Consider the following 18,593-nt stretch of genomic DNA (forward strand, 5'->3'; position numbering starts at 1 on the left):
AATCATTGTGTAGCACATATTGAAATGGGTCGAGTAGTTACAGGCTCACGACATCCAGTTGTATTATATGTATCAGGAGGTAATACACAAGTTATTGCGCGTAGTGGAGATCGTTATAATATTTTTTGGCGAAACACTTGACATTGCAGCAGGGAATTGTATTGATCGTTATGCTCGTTTAGTTGGAATTTCGAATGATCCAGCGCCAGGTCTCAATGTTGAACTATCAGCACGCCAAGGTAAGAAATATATTGCGCTTCCATATGTAGTCAAAGGTATGGATGTTTCGTTTTCAGGTATCTTAACGAAAGTTGAAGAACTTATTAGTCAAAGTGAATACAGCGTTGAAGACCTCAGCTTCTCCGTCCAAGAGACAGTCTTTTCTATGCTTACAGAAATCACTGAACGAGCACTTGCGCACTGTGAAAGTAACGAAGTATTAATTGTTGGAGGCGTTGGATGTAATCGGCGCTTGCAAGAAATGGTCGGAGATATGGCGCGTATGCGAGGAGCGACAGTCTGCGCTATGGATGATCGATATTGCATTGACAATGGAGCTATGATTGCATATGCAGGGTCTCTTATTGAACACAGGAGTATTCCTATTGAAAAAGGCGATAATTTCACAACGATATCGAACAGATCAAGTTATTGTTGATTGGGAATAAAATAAATATATAGAAAATAGAATATTGAAAATTAATAAATTTTTTTTAACTAATATGAAAATATCATTCATATATTGAAGTAAATTTAAATTTAAGAAAAGAAGATCAGATTTGTTTGTTTTATATAGAATACTTGAAAATTCTTGTTTACTTAAACCAGTCTGGAATTTATATTCACTTGGTTATTGTTGATTGGGAATAAAATAAATATATAGAAAATAGAATATTGAAAATTATTAAATTTTTTCATTTCGAAATTAAAAAATTAAATATTAAAATATAAATTGACTCCAATAATATGTTTTTATTTTATCAATGTTCTGCATGAGGAAACACTGCCAGAAGATTTTTGACAAATTGCATTTTCTTAAATAAAAATGTCACAAATTATTGTTCACAAATTTATCACTAAACCAAAAAAAAATTTTTCTTCTTTGTTTTCCTATGGAAAATGTGTTACAAAAATTCGAAAGTGATGGTGAAAAAATATCACAACAAGACTTCAATCAAATATTACCAATAATTGAACCATTTAATATTAATGAAATACCATTTTTTTATGTTTTCGAAAATTTACAAAACCTCTCAACCTCTATTATAGTTGGTGCGATTTTTAATCTGTCACCATATTTTCGCGAACATTTTCCAGAAATTTCAGAGGAGAATCATCAAAAATTTTGGGAAATCTTCATTACACTCTCTGACACATACACAGATCCTCCTGAATTAATTGGTATTGTTGAAGCTATTACTAAATTTACAAATAGAGCGAAAGGTATTCATCCCATTTTTCTCGAATATTTATGTAATCCTTTATCATCAAGTACAAATTCACAGATACGTCAACTTCTTTTTGAAACCTTATATGATTATTATCCGACTGGTTATTTTCCAACAAATGGTCCATTTTTTGCAAGTTTACTTCCCAGATTTCTTCAAACAGGTTCAATTAGTAATCGCTCATTTATGTTACAAATTTTATATACATTAAATCTTCCATTAGAAGGAATGCGTACAATTGTAAATTTATATGAATCGTTTTGGAACTTAATATTTGAAATTAATGAATTACCAACAAATGATTTCTTTAAATATTTTTCATATATTAATAAACTTAAAATTCGAAATCAAGAATTTTTTGAAGAAGAAAATCCAATTATTAATGCTCGACTAAATGAGTTAGAAGAGAATATAAATAATTTGGATTTCTCATATCAAGAAATCACGAAATTAATTCGAATTTTTCCATTTTTCCCAATTGAAGAAATTAAACGATTTATTAATTTAATGTTTTTAGTATTTGAGCAATTCAAAATTGATGAATGGATTCGAACTAAAGAATTTCGTCAATTATTTTATTCTTGTACAAATAATAAATTTAATGAAAAACAAGTTGCTGAAATTTATGAAATCGCTGTCCAATTTCCAAATACAACATCAAAGTTTTTCATTTGCGCTTTATTTTTAGATATATTTGAAGATTTACATCGAGAATTCCCGAACATTTTAATACAAGAACTTTGTAACTGGAAAGAACAAGAAAACTTTAACCATTCTATTTTTTGTTTTGTTGTTTCTACTTTAGATACTTATCTTAAGAAACATGATAAAGTGTTTCTTGATGTTATTATTCCAACAATTTACGAATCAATTCAAATTAATAACATTTCGACTGTTTATTTTGGTTCTAAAGCAATTTTACATTTATGGCGTGAATATATATTAAATCCTAAAGATTTTCTTAATACATTAATATCATTAGCAGGGAATTTATCTGAAAATTGTCTTTGTTATATATTTAAGATATTTAATGAACTTGTTGATAGTGAAAATGAATTTTCGTGTGAAATTTTAAATAATTTTACACAAAACTTATTAAATCAACAACATAATAATATAATTTTATTAGGGCATTTATTAGAATTGCAATGTCTTTTAATAATTGATCATCAAAAGCCATGTGATTTTGATAATCAATGTTTAGGAATAGCGAATTTTCTTTTATTAAATTCGGCAGCAAAATTTGATAATTATCGAATTGCTTCACGTTATATTTTTTATTATATAAATAGTATTAAAGAAACTGATGGAAATTTATTAATACCAATACTAAATAACATGTTAAATTTAATTAATCAAATACGAAATCAATCAGTTAAACATTCGAATGTTATTATCTTTTATTTATCCAAAATATCCGCTGAACTTAAAGGTAATTTTTTAATTCCATTTGAAATCATTCATAATTTATTAGAGTCAACTGATATTGAAACACTTTCAACAATTATTGATGTAGCAAGAAGATTAATACAATATTATACCAAAGAAAACGTCGAATATGTTATGGCCAAGTTAATATTAATCATGAAAAACACAATAATCATTGAAATCGTTGATAAAATTTATCGATTTTATAATAAAGTCATTAATTTGAATAATGAAATGCAATTAGAAATCATCAAAGAAGTTAAAGATATAAGTTTTCAAAGTCGTTTATTAATATGTGATCATAAACCAATATATACTATTAACTTTAAAAATTTTTCATTTTATTCATTTGTTAAAACATTAATATCAAAAACGAAATTACTTTCGATTGGAGAAATTTATGATTTAATCGAATGGACATTTTTAGTACCAACGCAAATGATTAAATTAATAGTCGAACCAATTATTGAATGTGTTTATAATGATATTCTTCCACCACCAATTATCCAAGAAATTTGGAATACTTTTTTACCATTTGCAAGAGATAATTGGCGAAATCGAAGCGCATTTTATTCATTAATTGATTGTTTAGATATAATATGTGATAAATACATTGGAATGGAATTAATTGATTATAATCAATTCGGTAAATTAATGGAATTTGCTTGGGATGATTTGGATGATATGAAAACATTTGACTTCTTGTCGCCATTATTATTACATTTATATAGTGTTGATAATTATCAAATGCCAGAAATGAATTTCGATATATTAAAAGAAATTTGTGATTGGATACAAAAATTGAAATTTGTTGATTGGAAATATAATGAAATGATTAATGATATCATTCATATATACGAAAAATTCGGTAATTTCCATACTTTTACGTTCGAAGCTGTATGCGCTTTCGTAGTGTTCATTCTAATGGATGACGAAGATAAAAAAGAATACGAAATTAGTGAAAAAGAAATGCAAAAAATGATCGAAATCATAAAAGATATAATACAAAATAATAATCGTTTGCTTGATGATTTAATAAGTATTTATTCGGGTAAACCAAAAGAAAAACAATATTTGATAGAATTGTTCGGTGATCCGGAATTTGTTTAAACACTTGAAATTAATAAATATATAATTTTAATTTAAGTTTCTAGAATAATATTAGATATTATATAACATTAAGTTTTCGGTTCGTCACTCGATTGTAAGCTTTACTCATAAGTATACTTCTATGTAATCTGATCGGTATATGAATTGAGTATGTTTGTTTGGGAAATCAGCGGTTTTTGATAAAAATCATCAGGTACACACCATAAATATGTAGTTAAATAATTATTGAATACAACAAATTAATTAAAAAAAATATCTTTCATATAAAGTTTCATGAAAAAATTATCATTGTCTTCATTTTGCTTCAAGCTTCTTTAAATTCTTAAAAACAACTTTAAGTACTGTTGTACTTAGGGGATATTTGTTTTCTTACTAATGTTAATGTTATGGCTTAATTCATTATTTTGTTCAATATTGAAGAAACTATTGTTTGATAAAAAGTGATTTTTAACCAAATAAAACGTGTTTTTCTTGTAAGACATAAATATTTATATTTAATCGATATTTATTTAAGTGATCTGCGACGCGATCTTGGCGAGTTGATTGTTTTCATTAAAACAGGATTGTTTTTCTGTATGTTCTCGAGCTCTCCAAGCTGCTTCTTTTTTCTCTCCAATTCCGATATTACTGTGGAGAATCTGAATTGAGCTTGCTGAATTGAAAATTCCATTTCTGGAGGATCAAAGTCAAAACTAAAAATAGTGACTGCTTTCATGTTCAGTACTTCCATGAGCTCTAAGGTACCACTTCCATTATTGTGATCATTAAATATTACTATTGTATTTGCATTATCTGAAAAACTATCTTCAAGCATTTTCTCAACTTCTATTGGAAGCTCTTCAAACTCAATCAAAATTTGATCTTTCTCACGAATTTTTTCAAAGCCTGTTTCGTCTATTTCTGATACAAGAAAATAAAATAGATCTGAGTCATCCATAATTTCGAATCTTACATCTAATAAATTGTCATCGTCTCCAAATTTGTTTAATATCCTAAAGCGGATGTATCTATTTTCCCCTTCTTTGAGTTCAACATTCCTAAATTCTATGCAAATTTCTTTATCATATTGTATCTCATATCCTTCCTCAATCGAAGGATCTACAAATTTCTCTGCTTTCTGTAGTCTTCTATATGTTTCTGAAAACGAGGAACATCTGCTCATATTTTTCTTTTCCTATCGGTGTAATGTGATGTGAAAATTCAATGAACGTTAAAAAAAATTCTCGAAATTAAGCACCTCATAAAAATTGTTATAAAACTAGGGAGATTAAGCTTATTAAGCATGTTTTATTTGCTTGCAATAAAAAATATATTATTATTAACAACAACAAATAAATTGAAGGATTGTATATAACAATTTAGTTGTAAAAGGCAAATAGTATTATTTTATTTCAATACCTAGCAGTTATGTTTCATTATTCAAAATGAATAACATTATTTGCATAAAGTTTATAAAATATTTTAGTAACAGAAATTAATTCCAAATGAGTAACCAAAAAAATTCAATAGATCAGACCAGGTCTAAATCCAATTTCCAAAAAAATATTTTGTAACCAAAAATTAATTTAGCTAATAGCAGTCACATTTACAATATTGTCTTACTTCCACGAAGTCATTCTCCCATTTATCACCAAACGATTAAAATTCATTAAGTTTCCATTACAAAATAAAACAAAATTTAATATTTCATTACTGACTTTACAAATAAAATAAATTTATTTCATTTCATTCTCCCAAGTGTTGCTCTTTTATCTGATTTATATTCGATATTTTCTTTCCAAATTCCTTTCCTCTTTCTTATGTACTCGATGATCTTCTTTGCGACGTTTGGCCTTAGCTCTTTCCCGTCTATTCCATAGTTCTCGAGTTCTTCTTCAGTTTGCGGCTTCCAAAACGGGTCGTCTGTCACCAACTCGTAATGCGAAAACATCAGCTGCGGATATGCTTTACCTGATGTTCTACTTGTTAAGTCTTGAGGGAATCCAAATGACTCGATAACAGGTAAGAACGATGATATCAATGTCGAGTTTCCGCCTTCTTTTTGTTTCTCTTCTTCGATTTTACATCGATGTTGTTGTAACACTTCATAAACTTTACCAATCACTGTAAAATCACTTTGGATCTCACAGCGATACATCGGCTCAAGTATTCGTGGTTGCGATGATAAAAATGAATTACGAAATGATTCTTTCGCACAACAAATAGTCTCTCCAAACATTAATGGTGAATTACTCGCCATGGGTGTAAATGCTGTCTCATCATCCATTTGTAATAAATATTCTAACGTAAGTTGCCGTGTACCAACTGAATAAGTGATAAACCCAACACCATAAATAGGTTCTTCGCATAACGGTCCCGAAACGACCGTTAACTTGAATCCTGCTATTAATGAATCGAAATATTTGGAAAGGCTTTGATTAGCTATTAATAAGTTTGTTGAGGTACACATAATAATGTTTTGTGCAATATCACCAAGTACTGGTTCTAATTTCACTCTTAGGTCTTCGATTTTCCAATTGGGTTGACTTTCTATGATTTCGATGGCTTCTTTAGATAATGAAAAACATGATGATGAACATGTCGTTGATCCTACTGATGTTGTTTGCTCTTTACATGACTCTATGATAGTCTCTTTACAAGGTACGATAGGTTCAGACACACTAAAGTCAACATTTGACAGAAACGTTTTCAGTTCGTCTACACAAAACTGCAAGTGAACTTCACCCATCGCGCTCATCAAAAGTTGACCGTTATCTTCGTTACTTATGATTACTGCTGGATCAATTCTCGCTAACAACTCCGCGGCCTTAACAAGCTTTTCTTGTTCTTTTAAGTCATTAGCCTCAAGAGAAACTTTTATTATAGGTTGAGCATAATGAGTTGTCGGTTCAAATAAAGGGAAATCTGATAATGAAGAAAATGTACTTTGCTTTAATATGGGCTCATTTACACCTATGCCAACAATAGATCCTGCAGGTGCTCTGTTTATGGGAATTAGTTCATTACCCATAAATATGTAAAGTTCTTCAATAAATATTTCATGATCTTCATTCGACTTTAAATGTTTCGCATAAAGTTTGTCGCCGATTTTAATTGCGCCGGAGTATACACGTAAATAAATTACAAAACGAAATTGCTTCGAATGCGGCGGAAAACGAAGAATTCCACCATGAACAATTTTGGGAGCAAATGCAAATGTTGGAGCATTACTATCAACTTTACAGACGCCTTCATATAGATTTGGATATTGTTCAATGTTTGGGCATATCGTTTTGATGGATTTTTCTTGGGCGATAATTGGTATGGACAAAAATTTATAAACAGCAGTGATTAAAGATACAGACAATGGACGCCACTTCGCTAGTAATGATATCCGTGTGTCATGTGGTCCTAATTGAACTCCAAGTCGTTTGGACAATGTTTTAAGATCTTCAAGTTCTTGATAAGCCTTGCGAATAGGATTAAGAATCCCTTGAGCAAAAAAGGAAAATGAGTTTGGTTGTGGTGGTTTTGTCAAAATTTTCTTATTTATTGTATCATAATAATGATTACCCCAAAATAATTCACAACATTTCTCTTCTGTAATTCCGAGCTTTGGAGCCCATTCATGTGCAACGCTTGGAAGTGAGAGTCCCCATTTACCATTACAGGATGCAAAAATAATATTGCCTAAAGTGGGATCAAATGGTGGTTCGTCAAGACCAGTGGCTGCATTAACTTCTGTTAAAAGTTGCTGAAGATGAATTTCGGCTTGTATTGGATCCATATTCATTTCAAGAAAAAGTCTATCAATCTTGTTAATAACTAAAACAATAGTTAATTTTTCACGTAAGGCAACACGTAAAACAAGTTCAGTTTGAACACAAACACCTTCAACAGCATCAACTAAAACAATACACCCATCTGAAAGACGTGCCGCATTTGAAACCTCTGCCTCAAAATCGACATGCCCGGGCGAATCTACAACTGTAAAATAATATAAATCTTCTTCTTTTCGTGATAATAATGAGATTGCCGAAGTCTTCATAGTAATGTTTCTTTCTCGTTCAGCTGGAAGGCAGTCCATATACCGAACTTCTCCTGCAAGTTCTTTTGTAATAATGCCATTGGTCGCGAGTAAATGGTCGCAAAGAGTCGTTTTACCATGATCAACATGCGCTAGAATACAAAAATTATACATGTGGTCTGGTCTTGAAAGAATTTTGTCAATTTGCTCTTTTGTGACTTTGAACATTTAGATTTTGTGCGAGGACCATCTCTCGACCGTTAAAATCTTTGAAGGCGGTTAATGTGATGTGAATTAACGTCTTCAGAAGAAGAGAACTTATCATTGTCAATATCTTAAGCTTTGATCATGCTCATAATAAATATAACATTTAGATACTAACAGGAGAAAAAATATTTTTTTATGAAAAAAACATAATTTTCATCAATACTTTTCATAATGACTTTAAGTTCTTTTTTAAAATTATTCATTTAATCAAAAAAAAAAAGTATAAAAATATTAACTCATTATTGATTTAATGAATTATAATAAAAATGAAAAAATCTTTTGCGATTAATCACTGTTTTCTTCAATAAGTTTTACAATATTTGAATGACCATTATTTGATGCAAGCATAAGAGCTGTTTGAAAATATTTGATTAAGTTTTAAATACTTATTTTAAATATCATTTTATAGAAAAGAACTTTTAATAAAATATATTAACATCTTTAGCATTAATATCTATTTCATTTTGGTTAAGAAGTAAAGAAGCAATTTCATCATATCCAAGAATTGATGCAATCATTAAGGCAGTTTTAAATAAATTGATTAAATTCCAAATTTTATATTAAAAAATCAAATAACTAAAGTAAACTTCAAAAGAAAATCATAATCATCTTTTGTATTTATATCAATTTCTTTCTCAGTTATAAACAAATTGATAATATCATAGTGATTATTCTTCACTGCTAATAAAAACGCTTTATTAAATAATTTTAATAAATTCCAAATATAATTTCAAAATTTGAAGTAAAGTAAATTATCCAACAAAAATAAAAAAACATCTCTAGCATTAATATCGGTTCCTTCATGATAGATAAATATCTTAACGATATCATAAAAACCATTTTGAGAAGCCCACATAATTGCTGTAAAAATTATATCAAAGAAACACCAAATATTATTATAAAATATTAAAACAACAAAACTAAAATTAAATAAAACATAAAATCATCAGCAATATTATTATCAACACCTTGTTGTTCCAAAATAAACTCTACAACATCAGTATAACCATTTATAGATGCAATAATAAGTGGTGTTTGAAATCACTTAAAATATCACCAAATACTAACATAAAACATTAAAAAAAGAAAACAATTTTCAAATTATAAAAATAAAAATTTTTAGGATTAAAACTTATTCCTTCTTTTTCGATGATATAATCTAAAAGTTCAATGTTTCGTGATTCGACAGCAGACAACAAAATATTTTTCGGCATTTTATATCTTTTTAATAAATATTTAATCAAGAATAAGTTACCAACTTTTGATGCTTCATGTATAAACATTTGATTAAGTTTCATTCCTTTATCTTCTAGATATGAAAAAATATTAAATTCATTATATAAAATACATTTCTTTCCTAATTCATTTAAATCTTTAACTTCTAGTTTTTTATCTTCGTAAAGATAATGGAAAATATCATTTCGATGAAATTTAATTGCTGTTTCATATGCTTCATTTAAAGATGAATTCTTTTGTTCACATAAATGAAATATTTCGATGTTTCCACCAGCAATAGCATATTTACATGTATTTGTTAAATCAGAACTATTTAACATTAAATATTTAAAACATTTTATTGATGCAAAGAATGCTGAATAATCAATTAATGAAACATTCATAGTATTAATGAAAGAAAATCTTTCATATAGTGATGGTTGAATCTTTTGATTAAAATCGAAATTGTTTTTTGTTGAAATTTCTTGAAGTTTTTCAATTTCATCATTCCGAATTATTTTTGCAATTTCTAATTGATTTATCCCTTCAGAAACAAATTTCTTATGAAGACTCCAATTATCTCTTCGTAAGTCATCAAAATTATTAAAAAATTCTTCTTTAAATCGTGATGAAATTTTTAATCGTTCTGTTTCTTCAATTTTTTTATATTGTGCAAAATATAAAATAGGCTTATCTTCAACAACTTTAGACTTTATTAATTTGTTTTTGATCATTTCTTCAATGAGATAATAAGATTCTTGTGAATTCTTATCAAAAAGAAATTGAGAAAATATTTGGAATAAACCTTTTTCTATTTTCTTTTTCTTTTTTTCTTTAGTATTAATTAATTTAATGAAGTTAATAAATGTTTTAGCTTGGTCAATTTGTGAAGAAAAAGATTCATAAATTAAATTGCAAAGAATTAGATTAAAGGTATCTACAAAATTTGGATTAAATAAATCCATTATCGTTTGAACAGATAATTCAATATTAGATTCGTGTAAACCAAACACAATTTCTTGAAGAGTTTTAAGAAATTCTATTTGCTTCTTGTTTGCTGATTTCTTTTTCATAAAAATATGAACACAGCTTCTCAATTTACTTTATTCATGAAGAATGTTGTTTTTCCTCTTATGAATTTATTACATAATAGAAATCACAAATGGTTACATAATATCAAATGTTTCAAATTTTAAAATTTATTTAAATTATTTAGAATTATCTCAAAAACTCACAAAAATGCAACTATGTTCATACTCTAAGAAATCAGAAAAGCCAAATCGTGGGCAATTTAAGCGATTGTTGTTATTGCTGTTTGCTTAGCTTTTGTCGCTTTAATTATAATTTCATTACTTATTGTGTTGTTAATTCGTATACGAAATAAAAAACAGAAAAGTAATGAAAACGAAACCGAAAGTTCGGAACAAAATGAAATGGAAACAATGAATACATATGTAACAACAACATCAATAACAAATATTGAAGAAGGCGATTTTAAAGAGGATAAATTTAATGCACAAATATAATTATATTGTAATTAAAACACATTAAAATATTTTTTTAATCAATTCTGAGCTGAAGCCAAATACTGATTTTTATCATTGCAAATAATCAACAAACAACAAAATGAATTTCTTTAGCGAAGCATCGAAACATATATTACAATGTTGCAACAACAAAAGAATTTCCTTCGCACCAAACATTTCGCATTCGAATGTCTTTAACAAATATTTTTAACATTAACTTTTTATTTATTTTGAAGATATAATTTATAACTGGAACCTGAACCCATTAAATTGGTCGCTGTTGAACATATTTGTTTGTATCATTCCTCCGCCGTTGAACAAGATATCATTCATTCTAAACTTTTTGCTTGAGAACAATTTCTCGTCTCCCGGGGACACTCTATTCATCACAATCAAGAAGTCCTTTAATGCCTGTTGGAAGTCATCTTTATTTTGTTCCACAGCCAAACGGTTCAACAATTTTGTGAAGTTTACGAAAAGTCCCTCTTCAGGTTCTTCTACTTCACATCTTTGTAATGAACCAATTATTAATGATAACCATTCTTCTGATTGCATATTTTGATTTACTAGGAAGCTACAAATTTTAAACAATAATTTGGAGTAATAATCGAACACTGACTTATGCATTGAGTCGAACATAGCGAAGAATATTGCAGAACATAATTCGACGCCATAAGTATTTAACAATTGATAAAACACAGGTGTATCTAATTCACGGAACACTCTAATCAAAGCTTTCACAGAAGATATATTAATTTCACGGTCAAAGTTTGTTAATGCTTCAATACATAAACGAATGAACCAATCAAAGTCTACTTTCGATCCTTTAAATCGTGAAATTAATGTTAAAACTTCAGATAATAATGGTGGCTCATATTGTAACGCTGGTAATATAAAACAATTATAGATTTGTTCCCAACTTTCACCTAAATCTGGAAATATTTGTCTTAAGTTACATAAAAACGTGAAATAACTTGGAAGTATTTGTTGTCGTGCTAAACATAAATCAATTATTTCATAAATTCGTTGTTTATCTGTATCGAAATCTAATGCATAAAAACATGAAAAGATTGTGTTTAAGATACAATCAATTGATTCCGGAGTTTTAGTTTGATCTGGAATTATAATTTTTGCAATGTTTAATACTTGTGGATATATAAATGGTACAATTTTTTGATATATTTGTTTCCGTTCATTATCTTTAAGATAATCCAAATTTGCACATTCACTAATAATTATTAATGAGGTTTCAACTATATAACCATTCGAATCAGATAATGCATCACTAACACTCTTAAACATTTGTTGATAATATTGTACGACTGAATCAGATTGAATTGTTTGTAATATTGATATAATACATTGATACATTCGGATTGAAGATTCTCGTGATAATTGATGTATAAAGAATTCAGTTTGTGATATTAATTCTTCAGTAAATTCCATTTCATTCTTTATAAATAATTCCGGATGATGTTGTGCTGTATATAAATATGCATAAGATGCTGCATTACAAACATGTTCATTCGAGTCTTGTAAACATTGATTACAATATTCAATGAATTTAGGAAATAAATCCATCGAAAATAAAAATGTTGAAGCACGACTTAATCCATATAAAAATGCTAAATGATATTTCGAATTATCACTTGAAGTAGAATCAAATCGAATTTCTCCTTCTGGTAATAACTCTTGGATTAATGTATTAATTTCACCCATTTCTTGCGTAGATGCACGTACAAGTTCTTGACATCCTAATGCATAACATAATGATGGTGAAGGATTTTGTTGTCCTAAGAATTGAAACATTGTTTGATAATCATATTCGACCCATTTAGCCCAACAATTACGTGCTTCTTCTTGAAGAATACCATCTTCATTGATAGCAAATTGTAAGTTCAAATATAATGATTGTCGAATTGATCCTATTAATGGAAGAAAGAATGGCGATATATGATTCATATGTGAATCAGAACCAATTTGTTCATTCGTAAGTTGTATTCCGATTTGTGACCAAATTAACCAAAACTTTCGTGTGATTAAATCAGTTGGTAATGATAAAATGACTTGGAATAAATGATTTAAATGTTGTGCCATTGGACTTCCAATAATATGTTCTAATAATGAAAATAATGGATGTAAATACTTATAAAAGATCTTTTGTAAAAAAATAATCGACTTATTATATGTAGTAATCGATTGTTCACTATCAATATATTTAACTGTCGCAAAAGTTTCTAATAAAATAGAATAATGATGATGAAAACAGCGGACAGAATCTGTACGCTTTAAAAATATGGTCGTCAAGCATTTAAGTGATAAATCAATCGTGTTCCTGTTGGCTAAAAATGCTGTACATAAAAGAGTAATAACATTGCCATTAATTAATTGCATGGGACACCATGATAAAATTGCACTAAATGCACTTAACGCTGGAATATGAAAGTCGGGATTATTTAGCGCATTTTGAATACGTAAATATAACTTCTCTGCGCGTTGCTGTTGTCGTAATTGATTTCGAAGTGATTGGCGGCGATTTTCTGTAATGTTTGGAGACTCTTCAATATCATTTAAAAATGATTCTAAAAGTGCAAACGTTTGTGCTGTGTCTTCTTCTGGTAAAATTAACTGTGAAAAACCTTCCCATATTTCAGGCCATTCATATAATGCGATATGTGAAAGTGATCTACATAAGGCATAGATGGTAGGAATATGGTTGGATGTATGCATCTTTTGATATATTAATTGTCTAATTGGTTCTTTAGTTTCATCATCAATTTTATTCCACATAAATGGGATTTTATGATCCATAATTGTAGCTGCAAAGAAATCTGCAGAAGGATCATTTCCTTTGGAAATTACTTCACATGCAATAAGTATACAATTATCATCAGATTCCCATGCATTAAGTAGTTCTAAAGCACCTTGCATACCATCAACATTACCTTGAGAAACAATTTGGGCAGCATTCACGATTGATTCAATTGTTACTGTCATTGATCTAAAACTGACCCAGAAAAGTGACAGTGAAGTGAGTTGGCAATTTGTTAACGTACTCAAATCACGACAACAGTTTTTTTCCATATCGTAGCAGTTATACATTGAAAATCAACGGTTATTTCTCTATCGTACTATAAATTATTTTTTAAAGCAATTTGAAGAATTTTGGAATATTTATAATTATTTATTTTAATATAATTCATTGCTTCTTGAAGTAAATCATCATCAACTAATAGAATAGAATTTACTTTATTTTGATCTTTAATTATTAAGAAAATACTTAAAGAAAGGATATTATAATTCACAATTTGTAATGAACTTCCAAAGAAATTTAATATTTTAGTAATTCCGTCAAAGTTTTCCCATTCAACAAATTCATTTTCGAATAATTCTATTGCTTCTTTCAAATCGAATTTTATTGTCACAGAATTCTCATTAAAATAAGAAAAGAAATTTATTGATTTGTTATAAGTAAAAACAAAACAACGAATAAATTTCTTTTCGACAATACACTTTATAATAAGTTCTTCATCATCGATAAACTTTGGATGATTATCAACTAGACTTAAAAAAGTTTTATAATTTAAATTTATTAAGAAATTTGTTCTAAATTTTTTAGGTATTAAAGGATATATTTTATCCCAATTTATTTTTATTTCATTATAAAACAAATTTAAATTTTCTTTTTTAAGATTTGGTAAAACATTAACAAATGTTTCAGCAATTAAACCAGGCTGAACATATTCATCCAAAAAATTAATAACATTTTGTGTAATATTATATACAAAAGATAAATGAAATGTTTCGAATAAAACATATTTGAAATATTCTTTTTTTCGATATGAATTCAATAATAATTCTAATGTTTCTTTTTCGTTTAAACTATTTATTAATATATAACAACCAAATCGATAAGGATCTAATGCAAATTTACCAAATTCTAATTCCTTAGGGCTAAATAATATGTTTCCATTTGTTAATATTCCATTACATTGTAGTTTCATTATTAAGCTTTTTATATTAATATATATAAAGTTCTCCGATCTCATAAAGATAATTGGTGGAGAATCAAATTGAAATGCATAAATTACATCTGTACAAATGAATTGTTTTAGTTTTATATTATATATATCACCATCATCATAATATATAATTGGTGATTCATTATCATAATAAAATGCATTTCGAATTTTCTCATTCGAATGTTTATGATTAAAACTTATGTAATATTTACCACATTTTAATAAGTCTTTTTTAATTTCATCTTCAAATAATTGGATAATTGTATAATGATATGGATTTGTAACTATCATTTGTTTATCAAAGACTGAAATAGTTTCAGGTGAATAATGGAAATTTGTTTTTAATATTATATTTAACTCATAAATATCAAATATTGTAATGATATCTTTCGAAAATATTACTATAAATTCATTGAATATATTAATGTTTTGTATATTAATTTCAATGATTTTCGATATCGTTTTATCTTTATATATTACTAAAAATTGGTTTGGCGTAGAAATTAGTAGGATATCTAAATCAGAATGATATGAAACATTTGTTATTGGATAAAATCCACTTTTACTATTAAAAACCGTCTTCGATAGAATCGCATCAATTACTTGATGTGCTGAAAAGATGAATTGTGATTTGACTTTAATGAAGCCAATAAATCTTATTGACTCTTGATCTTTATAAATAATTCGATTAGTGTTTGGTTCATAACAAAATATAAACCCTTTTTTAACATTTGGAAATGTGACTTTATATATTGAGTAATTATCATAGTAAATTATAATTTCTCCTTCTTCATTTATTAAGATTAAATAATTATCATGAATAACCCATTCCATATATATTATTGGAATTCTTCGTGGTGATTTATATAGTTCAAATGGCGCAATTTTCTTTGGACTACAATTGATTAATAGTATTTTATTATTTTCTTCAACACAAATTAGATTTCGTTTTGAACTATATGATGTTAAATGTATATTATTAATTGGTATGCTTTTGATTAATGGCTTAAAATTCTTTTGAAATGATGATAAATCAAGTGATAAAAAACTTGGAGTTCCATTGATTATACATGTAATTGTAGATGGTGGAGAAAATGTTGCATAACGAATAATTGAAGCTTCGTCAGAAATTTTTGCTTGGTATTTAATGGATCCATCTATGTTTATAAAAAAGAGATCTGATTGAGTTGTGAATATACCAACACAATTAAAGGCAACAAATGTGGTTGAAATTATACGAGAAATATTAACTTCTTGGATTTTATTAAATGAATTGTTTGTGAGTTTAGATATGAAGATTCTTCCTGATGAAGTTCCAAATGCTATATTTTCTTGATCAAACCATTGAACCCAAGTATTTGGACCATATTCATGCAGTGATTCCTGTGAACGCTTAATTTCAGTTATTTGCTTTATTGAATATGATAATGAATCACGAATTGAAACCGAATCGCAAGTTAAACATGCTAAAATTGGAATAGTTGGGTTAGGAGCAAAGGCAATAATTGATGTGTTTTTTTCTATTTCAAAATCTTCAAAAGGGAAAATTCCATCCATATCTCTTATGTATCGTCATTTACTTCACTTTTTCACTGAATACAAATGTGAAGCGAATAAACGTTCTTAAACGTTCTCCTTTTATTCATTACATCAAACAATCGACTGCAGTGAAAAAACTGTAGAACGACACCTCAATATAACCCACGTCTACACTTTGTATTATTAAATTTTTTTCGATTTAATTTTGTAATTTTCGCAATATTCCTGTTTTCACTTCACTAAGGAGTGATTGTGTTAACGTTAACACAAAAAAATCATTTTTTTATCGATTTTCTTGCCGTTCTATCTTTCGATATGTTTCACGCGAACTTCAAAACCCCGAATTTTTGAATCAAACATTAGATGGAGTTTGCCATTTACTTGAGAAGAAGCACATCATTCGCTTGGAGTAAAAACGATAATTTTTGATTTTTTTTACTTAAATTTATGAAATTTCATGATTAAATTTCTGATCGTAAATGGAGTGAAAACAGTTTTTTTATGTAATGGTATAGCTTGATCTTTATAAATAGATCCGAACACTCTTATTTTAAGCTTACACCAGATAAAATACCCATACGGGCGTATAAATTTAAAGGAATCGTATTTCCAGGGCATAACGGTCGTCATAAACGGTCCCATCCATGGTAAAAGCCCGCCGAAAACTGGAATACTCGCCAATAATATTATCCCCGCCAAAATTGACATCACAAAACAATTATTTGAATTCTTTTCTTATATCAGACACAGATAATTTTAAATTACAATGGATCGTAATCGCGCTATTACTCTTCAAGATATAGAGATAGGATATGTTTCAATTATGAGTGCATTTTTACCAATTACTATAACAGAAAGGATAAAACACTTTACAACATTTATTAAATCAATACAACAATGTTTTATATATATATATGTTCAACCATAAACAAAAAACAAGATCCAACAAATTAATTATGATATTCCACCGATCATTGCAGAAGAATATAGTAATGTTGATGAAATCAAAACCCTTCGTGACGCGGTGCGTTTTTTGGTATTCGTACAATGGTATTATCATCCATGAAAAAGAATATTACCCTGATGCACAGAAAGATCACCCTTTTTTGTATGTTAAGCCAAAAATAACGTATTTTTTGATCATTTTTCTTCAATATTATTAAATGACGAAATCAGCCAAATGTGATGTTATTTCCTTTCAAGTTATTTTAAAAGTTAATAAACATCTTTTAATATTATTATAAAATAACATTCTAATTTTTAATATATATATAAATATTTTTCACCACTCAAATTATATAAGGAATATAAAAATAAGATTTATCATCTATCATGTAGATATTGAAATTTGATTTTTTATATAATAAAACATAATACGAATTTTTAATGTAGTGTACGTACACTACTATGTAGTATTTATACTATATAATATAATAGTAATAATATATATAATAGTAATAATCATGATATTAGCATATATCATACCAGAAGCTTATAAAAAATTTATTTAATTTATTTTATTCACTGATTCAAATATAATTTACACTACTATTTATTTATTATTTGATATTGTTTACACATTATAATAGTAGTTTGATATTGTTCACACTACTATATCAAAAAATAAAATCAGAAATGTAGATTTTGTTATACGCTGATGTGATAATTATATGAATTTTTTTTTGTGCTATATAAGTTGACTAAAACCAGAATGAAAATATTATAGCTTATACCTAATTACATATAGTTAATCTCACAATTTATGGATATACACACTGACACACATAGACCCACTCGATGAAATTAATCAACTTATATTTGTTTTTTATATAAATTATTATTTATTTGACAACGAAATTGTTAATCTTAATTTTTATTTTATCAAAACAAATTTTGATCATGTGATATCACATATGTTATATATATTTCATAAAGAATATATAATAAATTAAAAAAAATACGAATTAAACGATTCATACATATATCTAATCAAATTAGAATTCAACAAAATTTTTATTATATTCTATTTCAT

At 27.5% G+C, this 18,593-nt stretch overlaps 3 protein-coding genes across 3 annotated transcripts; 1 reads left to right on the forward strand and 2 right to left on the reverse strand.

Annotated features, from left to right (window-relative positions):
* Positions 1-67: 67 nt before the first annotated feature.
* On the forward strand, positions 68-658 carry GO595_000960 (putative Glycoprotein endopeptidase KAE1; the record flags this gene model as incomplete). Its single annotated transcript, XM_067923312.1, has 1 exon — positions 68-658. The coding sequence occupies one exon, from the start codon at positions 68-70 to the stop codon at positions 656-658; it is 591 nt and encodes a 196-aa protein (XP_067778903.1).
* Positions 659-5,706: 5,048 nt separating this feature from the next.
* On the reverse strand, positions 5,707-8,220 carry GO595_000961 (putative Elongation factor 2; the record flags this gene model as incomplete). Its single annotated transcript, XM_067923323.1, has 1 exon — positions 5,707-8,220. The coding sequence occupies one exon, from the start codon at positions 8,218-8,220 to the stop codon at positions 5,707-5,709; it is 2,514 nt and encodes an 837-aa protein (XP_067778904.1).
* A 3,023-nt stretch (positions 8,221-11,243) lies between these two features.
* GO595_000962 (CRM1 C terminal-domain-containing protein) lies at positions 11,244-13,997 on the reverse strand (the record flags this gene model as incomplete). Its single annotated transcript, XM_067923334.1, has 1 exon — positions 11,244-13,997. One exon carries the CDS (start codon positions 13,995-13,997, stop codon positions 11,244-11,246), a length of 2,754 nt encoding a protein of 917 aa, XP_067778905.1.
* Positions 13,998-18,593: the final 4,596 nt, after the last annotated feature.

The sequence above is a fragment of the Histomonas meleagridis genome (assembly GCF_020186115.1).
Source record: "Histomonas meleagridis strain 2922-C6/04-10x chromosome Unknown contig_118, whole genome shotgun sequence".
NCBI classification, from domain to species: Eukaryota; Parabasalia; order Tritrichomonadida; family Dientamoebidae; genus Histomonas; species Histomonas meleagridis.